At 41.0% G+C, this 17,304-nt stretch overlaps 1 protein-coding gene across 2 annotated transcripts; it reads left to right on the top strand.

Annotated features, from left to right (window-relative positions):
- Positions 1–849: 849 nt before the first annotated feature.
- Positions 850–8,368, top strand: SMIM28 (small integral membrane protein 28). 2 transcript variants are annotated; one of them, XM_035322598.1, is made up of 3 exons: positions 850–936; positions 1,278–1,519; positions 7,372–8,368. In XM_035322598.1, the coding sequence occupies exons 2-3, from the start codon at positions 1,409–1,411 to the stop codon at positions 7,789–7,791; spliced, it is 531 nt and encodes a 176-aa protein (XP_035178489.1). In that variant the 5' UTR covers positions 850–936; positions 1,278–1,408; the 3' UTR covers positions 7,792–8,368. The 2 variants fall into 2 exon arrangements, with proteins under 2 accessions (XP_035178489.1, XP_035178488.1); XM_035322597.1 differs by lacking the exon at positions 850–936 and having other exon boundaries at positions 1,147–1,519.
- The last annotated feature ends 8,936 nt before the right edge of the window (positions 8,369–17,304 follow it).

Below are 17,304 nucleotides of genomic sequence, written 5' to 3'. Positions count from 1 at the left end.
AGCTGCTTTAACACTGAGAACAAACTCTCAGTCAGCATGGCTAACCGTTCACTGCTCAGCTTGCAACTTCTGCTACAACACAGGCTGCATTTATCAACCTCATTTTTCTCCTACAGCCCACAGTTATCTGGAGGGTAAATCCACCATGTATGCCAAAGCTGCAGGGATCAAAGCCCATCTTTGAACACACTCTTCCAAAATCCTCTCATTAGACATGTCAAGAGCTGACACTTCTTACTGACTCTTGGAGTTGTAAGAATTCAGCCTGCCATCAGTTAGGCCTACAGTTTTCTGGGAGCAGTGAATGAAGGAACCCCAAGCAAGAAATAAAATGTGATAATTCTGACCCCGCAGTTTTGTATTATCAGTCACGAACAGAAATTTTGCTTTAACGCATTGACCTTGAGAAGCCATGCAAGATACATCACAGTTGAACTGAATACTAACCACAGCCTCTCCCTCTGCTCTGAGCAAAAAAGCCAGAGATAGTTCCAGCTTCTGAGTAAGAGCTAAACCTTGATTCAACTGAGATTAAACATTGCTCCCTTCAGATGTTAATATACATCACTGACATTTTATTTCCTTAAAAAACACCACAAAAGCTTCTCACTCAAAACAGTCTCCATTTAACAACACGCATCCTAGTGAGTCCAGATTTAACAACACTGACTACTCGTTATTGAAAGTGCTTATGTGCTCTCAGTGACCAAAGCTGCTCTGGCAGAGTTCTCTCTCTGGATTTATCATTAACATTTACATTCTCGGGCTGCTAAATAATTCAGTATAGCATTTAGCCTTGTGTCCTTGCCTGTCTCTCCAGAAGCCGCTCTCGCTGTTTACTGTATGTGCCAGCAGCAGGGAAGAAAAACCTGTCTGGACCCTCAGTGCTTCCTCACACTCTGCAACTGAGAGGGAACTTTCGCTCTTGACATTGAAGTTAATACTATTTTTTTGTTGTTGTTGGAAAAGTGTTTATTAGATACCTAAATATAGGCAGTTATTTATCCACATGGAGCCAGGACCATGTGGTCTCAGCTTCCCATGCAAATTCCCCTTTTAATAATCCTAATGCGGGGAGCTCTCCAATCAGAGCGCTATCAGCCACGGCGTCCTGATACCTGATGCCAGCTTTGCTGGTAATGTAGGCCACTGAAGCAAATCCAGGGAGATTGAGTTGGAAGTGGAGAGAGAATCAGAGATCTGTTTGCATGGCTTCCTGACGGGGTGGGGGTCTAATTTGTTATTTATTTATTTATTCTTTCCTCGGTGCTGGAAAGGAGAGATACAATTTCCAAGCGATCACTAGCTGAGAGCAGCCCAGCTGGGTTGAGGCTGGGAGGCGGGGACGTGGTGGCAAGCAGCAAAGCGAGGTGCAAGCACGAAGGCAGAAGACCAGGTGGATGACAGCATGAGGTGGCTCTTAGGCAGCAACTGGAGGAAATTCGGACATGCTGACAGGGGGAACTACGACTGGCTAAACAATGAGCCAGGTGAGCCACTGCTGGAAACAGAGCTCCAGGTCTGTACCCTCCTGCTCATGTTTGTGGCATCTCCTTTGACTTTGCATGTGTGCATATGTTTGTACAGTGTCTCAGTGTATGTACATAGTTAATACATGGGCATTGAGCTGTATCAAAGCAGTAATGCTCAACTACATAGCATCAAAGCACTTATTTATTGCTGTTAAGTTCTTTTCACCACTAATATGGTGGAAAAAAATAAACGTCAGAAGGAAAATCTTGCTGGAGTGGCAGTTAAAGAAGTTTCTTTCTTTTAAGCATAATGCATTCTGTTATTCCTTGACTTTTTTTTTCTTTTAAATACATATTTACTCTTTGGATCTGGTCCCATGAAGCCTTTCTACAGACGTTTACAGTCCGTAGCAGGCAGCAATGAACTCTTGTTCTCTAAGCTGTGTACTGATTACTTCTCAGAGAGAGGATCACAGGCAGGCAAGTGGGGGGAGGGAAGTAGCCGCCAGAGATGAAAACACAGCCTGCTTTTCTGTCTTTGGGTGGGTTGCAGAGAAGGGGTTTCTCTCGTGAGGAATAAAAATTTCAGGTTCACATATACCCCTAGAAAATGTCTGAGGCAAGTAGCACCAGCAAATAAACCGGCCATGCTACTTAGCAGTCAAGTATATTGTTGTAAAGGGAAAGGAGGTAGGAGTGGCTGGGGACAAAATGGGAGAGAAAAAGTAGTTTTTGAATGCCTCTATGATTTTAATAGTCTACCTCATCAGTAAGACCGCCAGAGTTTGAATGGCAACGTCTTCATACCCTGACAGTGGTTTTGTCTGACAATGGGAAACATACAGCAGCATCAGCAGCACATTCTAACAAGTGTTTGAAAATGCAGTGTAAATTTAGGATGTCTTTAAAACTGTGCCTTTATTAATGTATACAGAAGCACATCAAAATATTTTTCTGTTTGCCAAAGTTTAATGTTTTTGCTTTTTACAAGCAATAATGAATCAGCTTTGAGAAGCAGAATGGAACTTAGAAAAGCAGCTATGCATGGGCCACAGCCTACTGACTTCAAAGGAGACTTTGCCCCAAATCCAGTTAAAACATTCAGAAGTACCTGTTCCTTGATTCAGCTTCAAACGCCATATCAAAACAATTAGCATAAATATGGACTACTTCAAAAAAATCATGTAAATAAAGTTCTAAGTACCCTAGCAAATCATTCACATAATAAATTCTAGCACTGATCAAACAGCCACTTCCACGGGAATTTAAGTTTTTTTTGTTTTGTTTTGTTGTTTGTTTGTTTTTCCTCCCTCCCCCTATCCTTACACAAAAGCTTCCTTTAAACTCATGTTTTGTGTTATTAGGTCATTCCCTTCTAAAGTAGGTACTAGGTTTCTTTTGTCTATACTAAAAGTTCAGTTCTAAAACCATTAAATTACTCGTTACAGAAATGCCACACAACTCTGCACTCTCATTCTTTTATCAACAGACATGAATAAAAGCTCATCTAAACTGATATGGGTCATGTAATCTGTGAGCTGGCAACTGTACATCCTCAGCATGGTAGAAAAAATGCAGGCAGACAGATTACTAATGAAAGGCTTTACTACTTCTAAAATACTGAACACAAAGCAGAAAACTGACCCATTGCTTCTGTCCTCACTAAGGTATAAATGAAAAGAACAATTATGATGGGAAATAACCCCCAATGGCCAAACCATCCTACTAAAAATCAGTTCTAGGAAAACAGAGGACTTCTTACAAACTTCCTTTTACAGCTGCACACTTTTCTGCTTTCTCCTCTTTATACAGACTGTCTTCCCTATGTTTGTGTGTCTGTAGCTTATCTCAGGCTGGAAGTCAAAGTCTTGTTTACGTCAATTAAAAAATCCACGGTAGCTGCTCGTGGTAACACAGGCAGAGCAGCATACAGACATCACCTGAGGCTGCAGTATCAAAAAAAAAAAAAAAAAAAAAAAAAAAAAAAAAAAAAAAACAGTCAAGGAAATGCTACCAAGTAATTACCTAAGTCACTTAATATGCTTGTTTTGGAAACTTCCAGATGTTAAAATTTTACTTTTGATATGTACAGCAGTTGGTTAATTTGCTTACATTTTTCAGTTACTGACGATTCAGTTTCATTTCTAGAGCATTTTATTTTCCAGTTCTGGCACTTATTTTCCAACACCTATAGCCACCAGCCCATTGTTTCTTTTGTAGCTTTAAAGCTTCAGAAAAAAAAAAAAAAAACGTTTGTTTAGTTTTATTGTAACTTTTGGTATACTCTGTTCTTATGGCTATAAGATTTTCCAAGTCTTTATGTCAAGATCTCCATATCATTCTTCAGTAGCCCCATCTGATTCATCTCAGAAATGGGCATGAAAACATAGCAGAAAAAAAGTTTACCAACACCACTCAGTTGTCTCCCGGTACTTTTGATGTCTTCGGATATACCTACAAGATATTAGTCAGCTGCAGTAAACACTTCTTGAGTCACATCTCAATGTAAAACCAGTTATATACAGTGCTTGGCAGGAGGTAATATCAAAATGCACTGTAAGTCACTGTGCTTTATGCTTCAAGTTATGGACATCTCCAAATTTCGCATCTACTCCATCAGTCCCTCCTTTTTTTCCTGTCATCCTGGGGATTCTCCCACTGTGATGGTGTACTGGGCTTAAAGGTAAGATAATCAGGCTTCATATTCCTTTTACAGGTACACTCTTTGCTGGGTTAAAAACTGTCTGGACAGGCAGGCCCAGAGAGTGGTAGTGAATGGAGTGAAATCCAGCTGACAACTGGTCACCAGTGGTGTTCCCCAGGGGTTGGTGTTGGGACCCATCCTCTTTAATATTTTTATTGATGATTGGGATGAAGGAACTGAGTGCACCCTCAGATGACACCAAGCTGGGGGGAAGTGTTGATCTGCTGGAGGGGGTAAGAAGGCCCTGCAGAGGGACCTGGACAGGTTGGGTCAATGGGCAGAGGCCAATGGGATGAGGTTCAACATGGCCAAGTGTGGGTCCTGCACTTTGGTCACAACAACCCCATGCAGTGCTACAGGCCTGGGGCAGGGTGGCTGGAAAGTTGTGCAGATGAAAAGGATTGGGCTGGGGAGGGGGGGAGGAGGGGAAGGAGGGGTTATTGGACAATGCTCACCTGAACATGAGCCAGGTGTGTGCCCAGGTGGCCAAGGCCAATGGCATCCTAGCTTGTATCACAGGAAGAACGTAGCCAGCAGGGCCAGGGAGGTGGTCGTCCCCCTGTACTCTGCTCTGGTGAGGCTGCACCTCGAGTGCTGTGTTCAGTTTTGTCCTTCTTGTAGTGAGGCCCATCGAGGCCCTGGTGCACGTGCATGTCCAGAGAAGGGCTACAAAGCTGGTGAAGGTCCTGGAACATAAGTTCTGTGAGGAGTGGCTGAGGGAACTGGGGTTGTTCTGGAGGAGAGGAGAAGAGGAAGCTCAGGAGAGACCTCATTGCTCTCTACAACTACTTGAAAGGAAGCTGTGAGGAGCTGGGGGTTGGCCTCTTCTCACAGGTAACTAGAGACAGGACTAGAGGGAATGGCCCCAAGATGTGCCAGGGGAGGTTTAGGTTGGAAATTAGGTTGCATTTCTTCTCAGAAAGAGTAGTCAGGCATTGGAATGGGTTGCCACCACTTCCCTGGGCATCACTGTCCCTGGGGGTGTTGAAGGAGATGTTGGACCTGGTGCTTAGGGACATGATTTAGTGGGTGATAGTGGTGGTAGGGGGATGGTTAGACCAGATGATCTTGGAGGTCTTTTCCAACCTTAATGATTCTATGATTCTACTAGCCTCATATATCAAATGCTGGCAGTCCCATCTTCTGTGCTCACCAACAACCACAACACTGCGCAACTCACTGATCTTAAGAACAACAGTTGAATCTGATCAAAAGCATACTCCCCGGAAATTAAACCCTGAACTTAAACCTCAGAAATGTACTCCTCATGGATCATGAAAAGTGCCGTACAAAAGCTCAGCTCTTTTAAATATCCATTATAAAGCACTGCTAGCATAACTGTATGAGGGAATCTCAGTATGAATAGTGCACCGAAGTAACACAATTCTTTCCTCATTTCTTGTGTACTGTTTTATGTGCCATCTAAGACCACCAACAACAAAAAAGTAGCAAACTTGATAAGAAGAAACCTAATTTTATTAAATAATTTAATGTCTACATTAGAGCAATAGATGAACATTTTCTTCCAACTCTGCTGTTTCTTGTAGCTCATTTAATGGTGAGGTAAGACAACTGCTTGTACTGCCAGAAACTCTTTAATAAGAAATGATCGGTGGATGAGACAATTCTTTAGTATGCATTTCCGTGGTTAAAAGACAGCTGAGGAAAAAAAGCTTAATAGTGAATCCATGATAGTTTCAATGTATTTTTAAATTACTTTAATGGGTTTGTCCTCAGACCCACAATACTTCAGGGAAAAAAAAAAAAAAAAAAAAAAAAAGGCAGAAATCTCCTCTACACTATTTGTTTTGCTGTAAAGTAAAACTTATTTACTTTTTTTTTTCTTAAGCATGACCACATACTAATAATTTAATAGTATGACTATGCATTGGAGAGGTAACAAGTGCACAGTATAGGTAATCAGTTGAATATAGGTTACAGTGTGATTTTGTAGCTAACAGAAAGACCATGACTCTTAAGAATAACCAGAGAAAGTATTTGTAGACTAAGAAAGTGTATCAGTTACTGGACTTTTTTTTTTTTTTTTTTCTCCTTTTTTTTCCCCAGAAGCATTGCTGCAAACAGCCTATTTGTATTCCTGTTCCAAGTAGTTTGAGGAAAGAACCACTAGAATTATTCCGGTCTGAAAATAACTGCCTTCATTCAAACATAAATCAGACACATTGATCTGTTTAGTCTCACCATGAACATGTGAAAAAACAATCTGATTACTCTTCAAGTACTTGCAAAGGGAATGATTGATAATAAATGACATTTTAGGTCCCTATTCTAGACTAAACTGTGAATGAGATCTAGTTATTAGAGGATAGATGGAAAGTTAAATATATTAAAATTTGAAAATTAAACTAACACAGTCGAATAGCTCGAATGTTATTAAAAAAAAAAAAAAAAAAAAAAAAAACTAGCTTGTAACTCCTATAAGCACTACAGCATGGTTCAGAAGCTGTAGTACAGAGGTCTTTTGTGCTGTATTATGCAGGAGATTAAGTCGACAAGCCAGTCACAGTTCCTACCAAGATTCCTAGAAGTTCTTTTTCCACAGTTTTAAACAGGGAAAGTGATTCTTGGATAGCTGGCAGAACAAATACGAGAAAGGGCCCCAGTCCAGGCTGTCCTGACACACCAAGTTTTATTTGGGGCTGGCCTGTGAGAATATAGCAACCAAAGAACAGGTATGGCAGGCAGTGGGTCCTGATGAAAGGGGCAGTTGTCACAGTATTTGTTAAACAGTAGAGTTTTCCAAATAGAAAGAAACAGTGTAAAGTAGATGGTGGATTACTAGCCCTACTCCTCTGCAATTCAGTGTTGTCTCAAGTTTTAAAATTTTAACCTCTCCCTTCCAAAGAGGACTAGTCCCATCATAGTTCAAGAGTAATAAAGACACATACCAAAACACATACAGTTCAGTCTGTTGTTCCTCTTCCCAATGAGGTGGGTTTCCCCAGCTCCATTTCATTTGTGTCTAGTTGTCACAATATTTTGTTTTAATGGGCAAATAATATTTGACAAATCACTATCCTGCAAAACGTATTGGCGAGTGCCACCAATACAGGCAGAAAATAACTTGGGAATACTTCAGCTAGGTCACTGCAGGGGGGGATGGAGAATGTATTTTTCTCTCTGATTAAGGGGTCTCCAGGAATCTAGTGCACTATCTATTTGCTTTAATTACAGAGCAGACAACAGATAAGTTCAACCAAAGAAGACATAGAGCCATTTCTGTGCATCATATTGCCTGCCACCATGATGCTCTTCCTGGCATTCCTGCTGCTCTTCCTGTACCGCCGCTGCCAGCGCCCCACCCCGCAGGGGCAGATCTTCAGCATCGACCTCCCCGAGGCCCTGCCTGAGCACGAGGTGCCCAGTTTCCTCTCCGTGCTGCCCTGGACCAGTGAACAGAGTTTCCACTACTCCACTCTGCTCCCCGATGCCACATTCCTCTCTGTGTGTTTGCCTCCATCCTACGAGGAGGCCACCATGAAGACTAGCTTGGACGAGGCTCACCTTGAGCTCTCTCCAGATCCGGTGCCTCCTTATGAAGAGAGCATGGCACATCCAGCAGCACCAAATACACTTCCTATGGAAGCACCTTAGCTGAAGCACGCGGCCCCTCATGGCACAAACATGGATCTGCTATGGCCTTTAAAATTAGCAAAGAAAAAATCCAAATGAGCCAAAGTCAGTGAATTATGAAGGAAGAAACTTTGAGTAACAAGGAATGAGCCTTTTCACCTCATTCTAGGATTCTCTATCTTCCATTTGTAGCAAGGCTACATGTACAGTGTGACACCAAATGGGCTCTAGACTGGTAATGTTGGAATTTGAGAAGACAGAGCATGTCATACAAGGATTAAACTTGCAGGCAGATGAGAATCTGCCATCTGCAATCCCTCAGCTGCCAAGAAACCTAACACTGATGTTTGGATTTCATGATCTTGAACGTCTTTTTCCAGCCTAGATGATTCTATGATAAGTTATGCTGCAGATTCAGCAATCACAAGAAGGGCTCTTAGCATGAATCTATTCCAGTTTGGCTTTTTCTACTTCATGTGTTTATTTTTTAACTGAATTTCTGACAAGCTGATTTACTTAATCAACATGTATTAACATCACATATCATTCTGCAGTGCTCTGGAATGAACACAGCTCTCAGGAAAGCAAATAAATCTTTTAAAAAAAAAAAAAAAAAAGAAAGAAAGAAAGAAAGAAAGAAAGAAACGACCAAAAACAAACAAACAAAAAACAGAAACTGTCCCCACAAGTTCAGCTATGGACTGTTGTTAAAGACTGTTTTATCCTGCAGTTGAACAATGAGAACAACCAGAGAAGACCTGATCATTCTGGGTGAGGAAGACTCTGGCATCATCACACAAGAGCACACCCACACTATGGCTGCAAGCCAAGGTCTGCAAGGTCCTAAGGTTCTAGATTATGGGCTTGACTTATTTTTAAATTTACAAGTCTAAAACAGTAAACCCTGTGACCTTTTAGGTACAATGTGTAAGGACTGGGGAAAAAAAAATAAAATCAAATGCACAAACAGAATCTAGTTTCTATTTCAAAACAGCATTATACTCACTTCTTAGCCATTAGAGCAAAGTAAGTATCATTCAGATGCATTGGTGCCAGTTCTGTTGCTCAGGAGGGCTTGCACATGCTTTCTTTTAGTCAGTGGCATATCTTTAACTCTTTCTTACAGGATAGCATTTTCACTATGCTGACAGATGCTCTTGTTCTGAGCATCTGGAAGGTGGCTATCATGAAACCTGATGACTACATATTTTGACAGCTTCTTCCTTGCAGGTGTGAGCTATTCTATGATACCACAATTATCTATGGCTTAACAACGTATGTATGACCATGTGTAGTCTTGGTACAACTCCTAAAACAGAAGCTGTTTTGACTTGCATTGTGTGATTATACCAACTTTCACAAGTTGTCAATATGAGCTAATGTAGAAGTCATCCTGTTTGTGAATGTACTACCTTTTTTTTTTTCCCCTCTTAAGTGTAACAATAATGGCAGAATAAATCATCACTGTTTGGTAGAAAAAAGACCTGATACTTTTAGGTAGTTAAGTTTCATGTTATGTGAAGAGTGGCACAAATCATACCACCAAATAGTCCAGGTCAAAATTGATGATACTCATATGGTTCTCTTAAAATAAGAAAAATTAACAAACAAAAAAACTACTATGCCCTCTGTAATTCAGAAATGTCATCATTTTCTTAAACTACATTTCTGAGATCTTTTCCTTTTCTAATGCCTACTTTTGGTTACCAGATGGTGAGAACAACGGCAGCTGTTGTTTTGGATAGATGCAAGTGCAACCAACGATTTTTCTTTTCAAACCATATCTGGGATGAGTTCCTAGTATTCACTAACGCACTTGAACGTACCGTATTGGACTGTCTCCTTGCATTTTGTTTGCCTCCTTAATACTTGGTACATGCAGTTGTTGCCAGCTACATGGAAAGCAGAGTACCAAACAACACATACTTGCTAATTAGCAAGGTAAAAAGGTTTAAGGCTCAAAGAGAATCACTTCTGCCTCTTGTCTCTCTATATTCACTAACTCCAAAAGAATTGTACAGGCATGCTTGAAAATTCATCCTTCATTGTATCAAATTTAGCATATTTTGCCTTAAAACATCTGCTATGTTCTGAAATGAGTTACACTGTTCTTCAGCAGAAGTACTTGATTATTCTTACCATGGTAGTGTCTGAAACCCAACCCCAGGTTCATTATTCTAAACTGCTCTCCAGTTATCTTGGTTACAATTCATATAACTTCTTCAGTGCTGTTTCTTGTAATCAGGACCAACATACTTCTAGAACTAGTCAGGAATTGTGAGTGTTCGTCTCTCACATAGTACTTATTGGGAAATTCTCAAATCCTACCTTAGACAAATAGTTTCTGTTTGTTAGCTGTACTATAGACAGTTAAGAACAGGTGCTTGCTCAAATTCAAATCAGCAGTAATACTGCCATGTTTTCAACTGCTTTTTCTAATAGACTCCCCCTCCTCCTCCCCCCCCAAATCTGTAATTGGCGTCCCTTACCTCATTCCAACACAGTTTTGTCTGGTCTTGCATGTTAACTGTCCCTGGTAGATTTTAACCCAAGCAGCATCTCACTCAAATCTCCACTCCAAAGAAAAAAAAAGTAAAGCAAAATATAAATTATGAAATAATAATAAAAATAATGTTTTTATGCAAAAATTGTGAAATATTGATCTCTATTGCCTGGCAGCTACCACTGATCATACCAGCCTGTGACGACATACAGGGCAGTAACCATAGAACTACGGTTATTGGTGCTATTGGTGGCTGACCAGTTACCACGTCCTTTGAAGCAAACATAGCTCACAGTCTACAAAGAATTCGTGTCCAGCTCCACAAACCTGAAAGGTGAAGGTTTAGAGCACACCATACAAAAGAAAGACATTGCACTTTTGGCTGTAGACGAGACTGAAATATTAAGTTTTCAAATACATAAAAGGTAACAGCAAACAGAATAAAATAATCCTTCGTACTTCATGCCTATAGCAATCTGGACTCGTACTAGAAAGCTTAAATTGTAGCAAGAGTATGAAAACAAATTTCTAAAAGCAATTCACAGTCTAAAAGTGGAGTGAAGCACTGGCATCACCATCTCTGGACATACAAAGAAGTTAGACAAACATCTCTCAGGAGCGATGAAGAACGTTAGCTGGAGCAAGGAAGATGTGGATGTCTTCTCTGGGACCTTCCCTGTTTCTACACCACAGGGTAGATAAATATAATATATTTATCTACAGTGATGATACCCATTTTTGCAAAGATAAAACCACTCTGGCGTGGTCCCCACCAGTTTTATCCCAGGGTTGTGGAAGCTGGTAACAAGGCTCCCTTTCCACAGGTTTGAGCCCCAAGCAGTGAGACAACTGCTGAGTGGTCATGAACACCTCGGGTTAACTCACACATCAAGTGTCCTTAGTGGGACACTTTTAAATTTGATTTCTAGGAGATGTTTCCCTTTGCATGCCAGGTTCCTGGAGAATAGAAATAGAAAACTCTCAAAGCCATTCTGGAAATTTAGAGATGTTGCATGGTAGTCCTGGACCAAGCAGCAGCTTCTTCCAAGAAAATCCAGCATTACACTGTATCATTAAGTAAGTTTCTGGTAAATCACTGCAGCTATAAATATTTAATATCAAAGCAGTAGTTTCCCTTGCTGAGTACTCCCATTGCTTTTGGGCACCTGCAGAGCTTGCTCCTACATCCCCTATCCTCCTGACACCTTTCTCTGAAGGTGCCCATGCAGGTGGCCAGCCCTGATCCACACATACCTCAAACAAGAGAACAGCAGGAGATGTTACAAGGCATTGCAGGTAGCTAAAGAAGTAACGTATACACTGATGACTGAACTTAGCTGCTAGCTATGCTAACACAGTAGCTATAAAGGAAATAACACAGCTGAGGAACGTCACAGATAAGGGGGCACGCAACAGCTAAGTAGAATCGCTGACCAAGGCAGCAGTTACTAAGGCAGCCATTTCACAAATACCACATGGAGGTATTAAGTCAGTAGGCAGAGAGCAAGTAAACAGAGGCAGGCTGTTTACTTGGAAAAAGACAAGCTTGGTAAAGAGGAAAGGCTCAGGAGGGGCAAAGAGGGAGCATAAGGAGCAGCAAGTCACATGAAATCAGTAAAACAAGGCTGTGTGAGGGTTACCTGCAGGGCAGCTGTGCACCTCATCACTACACCTAAAACAATTTATGTTGTTCTCAGCACACGCGCATCTTGTGTTGTGTCTGTGTCCAGAGGACCTGGGAATGCTTTCCCTAACACTTTTCCCTTCTCTAGGTGGAGGTTGGACACCCTAAGTTTTCTAGAAAGGGTCATCAAATACTGGTTAAATACCAATGTCTGCCACACAGCCACAAGAATCAACAGCATGATTTTGGTTATCTTAATTTGCTAAACACAAAACTGTGGCAATCCGGAAGCTACATAACAAGTTTGGCTTTGAAGAATAGAGGGAACCCATCTTGCAAATACTCCAGCAATTAGCAAGGATAACACGAAGAGCTGCCCCACTTTAACCCACAGCCTCCACGTGTTTTGCCGGTCAGGCTGCCTTAAAACTGCCTGTTGCTGAATCAAGGGCACAGAAGCTGATAGGTAGTATTGGGCCCTCTTAGCAGTCAACTTTGAAGCAAGAACTAAATGAAAAGGCTATTCTTTAGAGCCACACCATGCTCACCAGAGCAAGCATTGTAACTCGTAAATCCTTTTAATTCTGCTTTACAATGTCTTCCTCTTAAGATCTCTTAAGTATTCCATCATCTAGTTCCTGTTTACACCACTCAAAGCTGTAACCTTAGAGTAAATACAAGTACCCAAGAACAAACATTCATTGGACAATTCCAAAGCAACCAGAACCTTTGACCTGAAACTACTTCACTATAACCACTTTGAGAGCATTCCAGGGCTGTTTCCATGCTGTACACGGTTTTTAGCTTTGATATAACTCCTTGATCAACAATTTTTCCCTGACACAGTATTATGAAAGCAAGGGTCATTCCAAGCGAAGGAATGAATTCTGCTATGGGTCACAGTCAATAAAACAGTAACAAATATTGCAATATAAGTAAATACTGTGCACTTACCTGTAGCAAATGGTGCCTGACAAGCCACAGGAAAGCAAGATTCAGCTCTGGTCCAGCATTACAGGTATTGTCGAATGTAACTGCTACCTTCAAAGCTCACATCAAAACTAACTCTTAATAAGGCTTCACCTGTGACCTGTTTTTTGCAGAGTGGTCAAGGAGTTTGCAGGACATAAAGCAACCCTTAAGCAATCCGTATGGAGCCAAAATTTAATTTTCTTGGCCAGTCTGGCTAGTCTCAATTAGATCCTAGTGTTGGTCGTGACTTTCTTGAGAATTCATTAGCTGCTACCACCTGGCTGAGCCCTTCCTGCCCCACAGGCAGCTGTGGTCTTTTCTTGTGCCCACCTGTGAGTAAATTTAACTCTTTCCAGTTCTCAGAGGGGAGATAACAACTGAAGCTAATAAGCACCTTCTAGGGACAGGAAGAATCGTTTTGTTAAGTCTTTGAAGTACTTGGCCCACAGGGAGCTGCTCCCATCCCTAACAGGCTTCCCAAAACCCAGGCAATAGTCAGGACCAGTACTGGTCCTTCAGGCATACTCCCACCCACCAGTCCCAGTGCTAGGAGTCTACTACATAACTGAGGAACAAAGGTGTGTTGCTTAGTAAGTTTTCCTCAGGAAACTAGTCTAATGTGAGGTGATTGCTGCATGTGATCTCAGAGTCTTTCTGCCTCCTCTTACTGGCTTTTCCACTTTGCTATGAACACCCTGTGAAATCTGTATGAAATGAGCTAATTTCAAAAATACAAAGTTTTTGAGTATAATGGAGGTAGGAAAGGGACCATAATAGTGACCTCACTAAGGGACAGACTTCAGTATTAGGCAATCTTTTGTAAGGCATTGAAAATGTCCACAGAGGAAAGACCCCATAAATATGGGGAGGATATTATCGCAGTGTTCACTGTGTGATATGGCAGAGAATCCAACAAGACACAAAGATACAGAAAAACAGTCCCTTCTACTTTGTTGCCCACAGAACTATGGCAAGACAATGAATTTAAATCCTATTTATTTGCTGTATTACTGCCCCCTGTACAGAATTAAAAGAGCCGATGGAGCCTTCGAAGAGGCCACCAAGATAGATGCTTTCTTGAACTCCATATTCTTTAGCTGATCTGCTGGAGTTTCCAAGTGCCATTGAGCTTCTTATCTGGTCTTCTGTAGGGATAAAAATATAGACTTACCCAGTGAGTCTGGTGCAGGTCCACTCTGCATCCATCTTTGCAGTCTCCTGTTAGTTCCATGTGAACACCAGGCTGATAGAATTACTCTGAAGGATGAGCAGAAATGAGTGTGTCTGCCAGGTGTGGATTAAGTTGCGTGGTGCTGACAGATTGTTTCTCTATAATCCAAAGGGACTCTCCAGAATAAGAAAGTCAGTGAACTAGTACCTACCTGCATTAGGGAATGGAGTTTTCATTTTCATCAACTAAACCATGTGCTGCCTAGGGCCAAAAGCTGGTCTGAATTAGCTTTTAATACTGCAGCAGTCATTACCCTCTTACCATAGGCATTTACTGGACTGATTCTTATGGAAAGGGCAGATCTCTCTCTCTCTCTCTCTCTCTCTCTCTCTTTTTTTTTTTTCCTTTTTTTTTTTTTTTTTTTTCCTTTTTCCCTTTTCTTACAAAGACGACAGTTTATATAAGATCTACATAAGGTCACATATTACTTTCTGTAGTCATGTTTTCCCTCCTTGGTTGTTCAAATAGTACAATAAAAACATGTGCCAGCAGGAACCAGGGAGCAGAAGAAGAGACTTTACTTTGCAAACATGAAGGCAACAAACTGATTTCCAGATTCCAGTATTTTCTTAAAGCTACAGACTACTGATAATTTTAAATGAAAACTAGCAGGAAAGATGTAGATCTTTTCCATTCATATTTTCAGTATTCCCAAATTCCTAATTTGATGAAATTTTACTTTTCCAGAAAGCATCTTTCAGGACATCAAATTTTTGAGAACTGCAAATGAAGGTGTGCAGTCATTTAGCTTACCAGTTTGTTCATTGATAAGATGCTTAACAGATGCTGTCCTTTGTCCCAGGACCACATCTCTTCACAGATATCATAGAAATCCAAGTGTTTGCAGATGAAGAGGGCACAGTAAAATAGACTGTAGCTAGCAGTCTTCAAAGGTGTAGGCTGAAAGCTATAAGAGAGGCTCCCACACTGTAGGCAGAAACCACAAGCTGATGCTGGGCACTGGCAGCGGAGACAACTCCCAGCGTGCATGGAAGTGCAGACTGCAAGTGCCTTTTCATACCGTTGTATTGGAAGTGGTGTCGCTGCTGTCTGTGGCTGTCTGCAATTAATTGTTGCATGGGTGTGAGGACGAGGTGGGATGGATAAGGACAAGAGCCAACAAGGCTGGAGACCCCCATGCTAACACGTATGAAGCAGTTACTGATGGGATTTTCCCAGACATATGGGATTTGGGTGTTCATGGTCTAAAGACTAGGGCATAAAGGACAATCCAGCTCAGACTACCAGAGTTGCCTCTGGTATATAATATTTATTATTCCTGGCAGGCCTTTAAGAAGATACAGCAGTATCACAAAGAACCAACAAAAAGTCTTGATGCTAGCATGATGTTTGAAGCTGGCTGAGGAAATGCCTGTTGTAACACTGCTGACTGAGGCACTCAACATAAATTGATAGATGACTTGACATGTGGCTCATCCAAAGAAAGAAGAGGCCCACAAGCAATAGTGACAACCAGAAGGAGTTTTGAGAAAGACAGTTTCAGTATATTGTCAAGATACTTTCTTCCCTCTTTTCTCAGCAAGCATTTTAGGTAAGTTCTGATATGTACTAACAGTTTCTCTTCTAGGATGACACTGCAATTCCCCACACGCTGGTGATCACTTGAGACAGAGCATGTTTGTGCCACAGAAAGTATTTTTTGAGTTTCTTTGTTCCCCAGATCCAAACTGGCTCCTCAGAGGTCATCACATGACACAAGAAATTCATCCCATGAATTCAATGACTGATCTGTTGCATTCTCAAGTGTAGTTCGAAAAAAAAGCCCAGGACTTCAGAAAAAAAAAAAAAAAAAAAAAAAAAAAAAAAAAGGCAAGAAAAAGCTTAATCTCAGAGAAACCACCTATCAACTGCTCTTCATGTCCCCAAGTACCACAGTCTTCACTTCTGTCTGGAAATTTTGCCCAAGCCTGCATCGGTAAATGGAGCAAAACAATATTATCAAAGTTGCATTTGGGAACAACCGAAGGACTACCTTCTTGGGCATTTTATTGTGGTACACATTTTTCCTGTATATCATATCGAGACCTTTCTGTAGAATTTAAGTTTGGTTCATCTTGACCAGCACAGACTTTTGCCGTAAAAGATAGAGTGTGCTTTGTGTGGAAATATGCCAGTCTCACTGGGGATCACCAGCAGGTTGGTACTGCCTCTTCTGTACGTGGCTTACAAGCTACCCCACAGCCACACTTCTACTTCTGTGCAACCAGGTGGCCCAGCCACATGCTCCCTGCTGCACACATTTTTGTTGTCTTAAGATCTGCTTTCTGAAACGTACTTTTTCTTTGTATTAGGACTCTATAAAAAGGTAAATACATGAAAATCATTCTCACTCCTATTTTGTGACTGCTGTACCAGCTATATTAATGTGGACTTTTTAAAAACTCCTTTTGACTCACTACTACTGCAGCTCCCAGTTGGCACAGTAATTTACAACAATCACCATTTCTCAGGCAGTGCTTCGCTGATTAAACTGAAACACCCTGATTAACGAGAGGATGGCACCATCTTCAGCCACTAGGGCAGCTTCTCCACTGGTGATGCTGCTCCATGGCACTCAGTACTCATCACTTTAAGGCTCTTTCACCAGGTTTGAAACAACTTAGAAGTCAGCTTAGTTTTTCCAAATCAAATTACTATCTACACTTCTAACATTCTTCTTGCACTGGATTGCAGCCAAATAGACAAAAATTCCTGCCTTCAGGAGCTCGCAATGTATATTTGACTGACTTAGGAAAGTGTTATTTTTCCAAGAATACAGGTGTTAACTTAAATAATGCTACTATGGTATCGTTCTTCAGATGGCAGATAATACATTTAGTTCCCTTGTTCATTGCCAGATTTTATCTGATTGTTGTTAATTTATATGTTTATGGAAAAGAATATTTGATTTTTTTTTTTTTCCCCAGATTAGTTTTTACCATCTAAGAAGTCAAATTTTATTTTTTTTCAAGACATAGTGAATATACAGAAACTTCTGCGGCCTGCCTGTCCGATGGATATTCACTTTTGTGGTTGTTGTTGTTCCTTCAGCAGCCGGAACTTCCTGGTTTTGTACCAGTCTGGTGCACAAATAAAGCAGTGTGCTGCAGGTGGAAGGAGCTCATGTACATTGGGATCGACCTTTCTCTCTTCTGTATATACACATATACACACACATTTGGATTCATTATTAACAGACAATTT

Source organism: Oxyura jamaicensis, chromosome 3, assembly GCF_011077185.1.
Source record: "Oxyura jamaicensis isolate SHBP4307 breed ruddy duck chromosome 3, BPBGC_Ojam_1.0, whole genome shotgun sequence".
Classification (NCBI taxonomy): Eukaryota; Metazoa; Chordata; class Aves; order Anseriformes; family Anatidae; genus Oxyura; species Oxyura jamaicensis.
Note: the sequence above shows the minus strand (reverse complement) of the source record. Positions and strands in the feature narration are given on the sequence as shown.

Excerpts from the sequence above, each read along its gene's own strand:
- SMIM28 (XM_035322598.1), top strand. The coding sequence starts at position 1,409 with ATGAGGTGGCTCTTAGGCAGCAACTGGAGGAAATTCGGACATGCTGAC. Across the intron at positions 1,520-7,371 it reads TGCTGGAAACAGAGCTCCAG|AGCAGACAACAGATAAGTTC; the intron begins GTCTGTACCCTC and ends CTTTAATTACAG.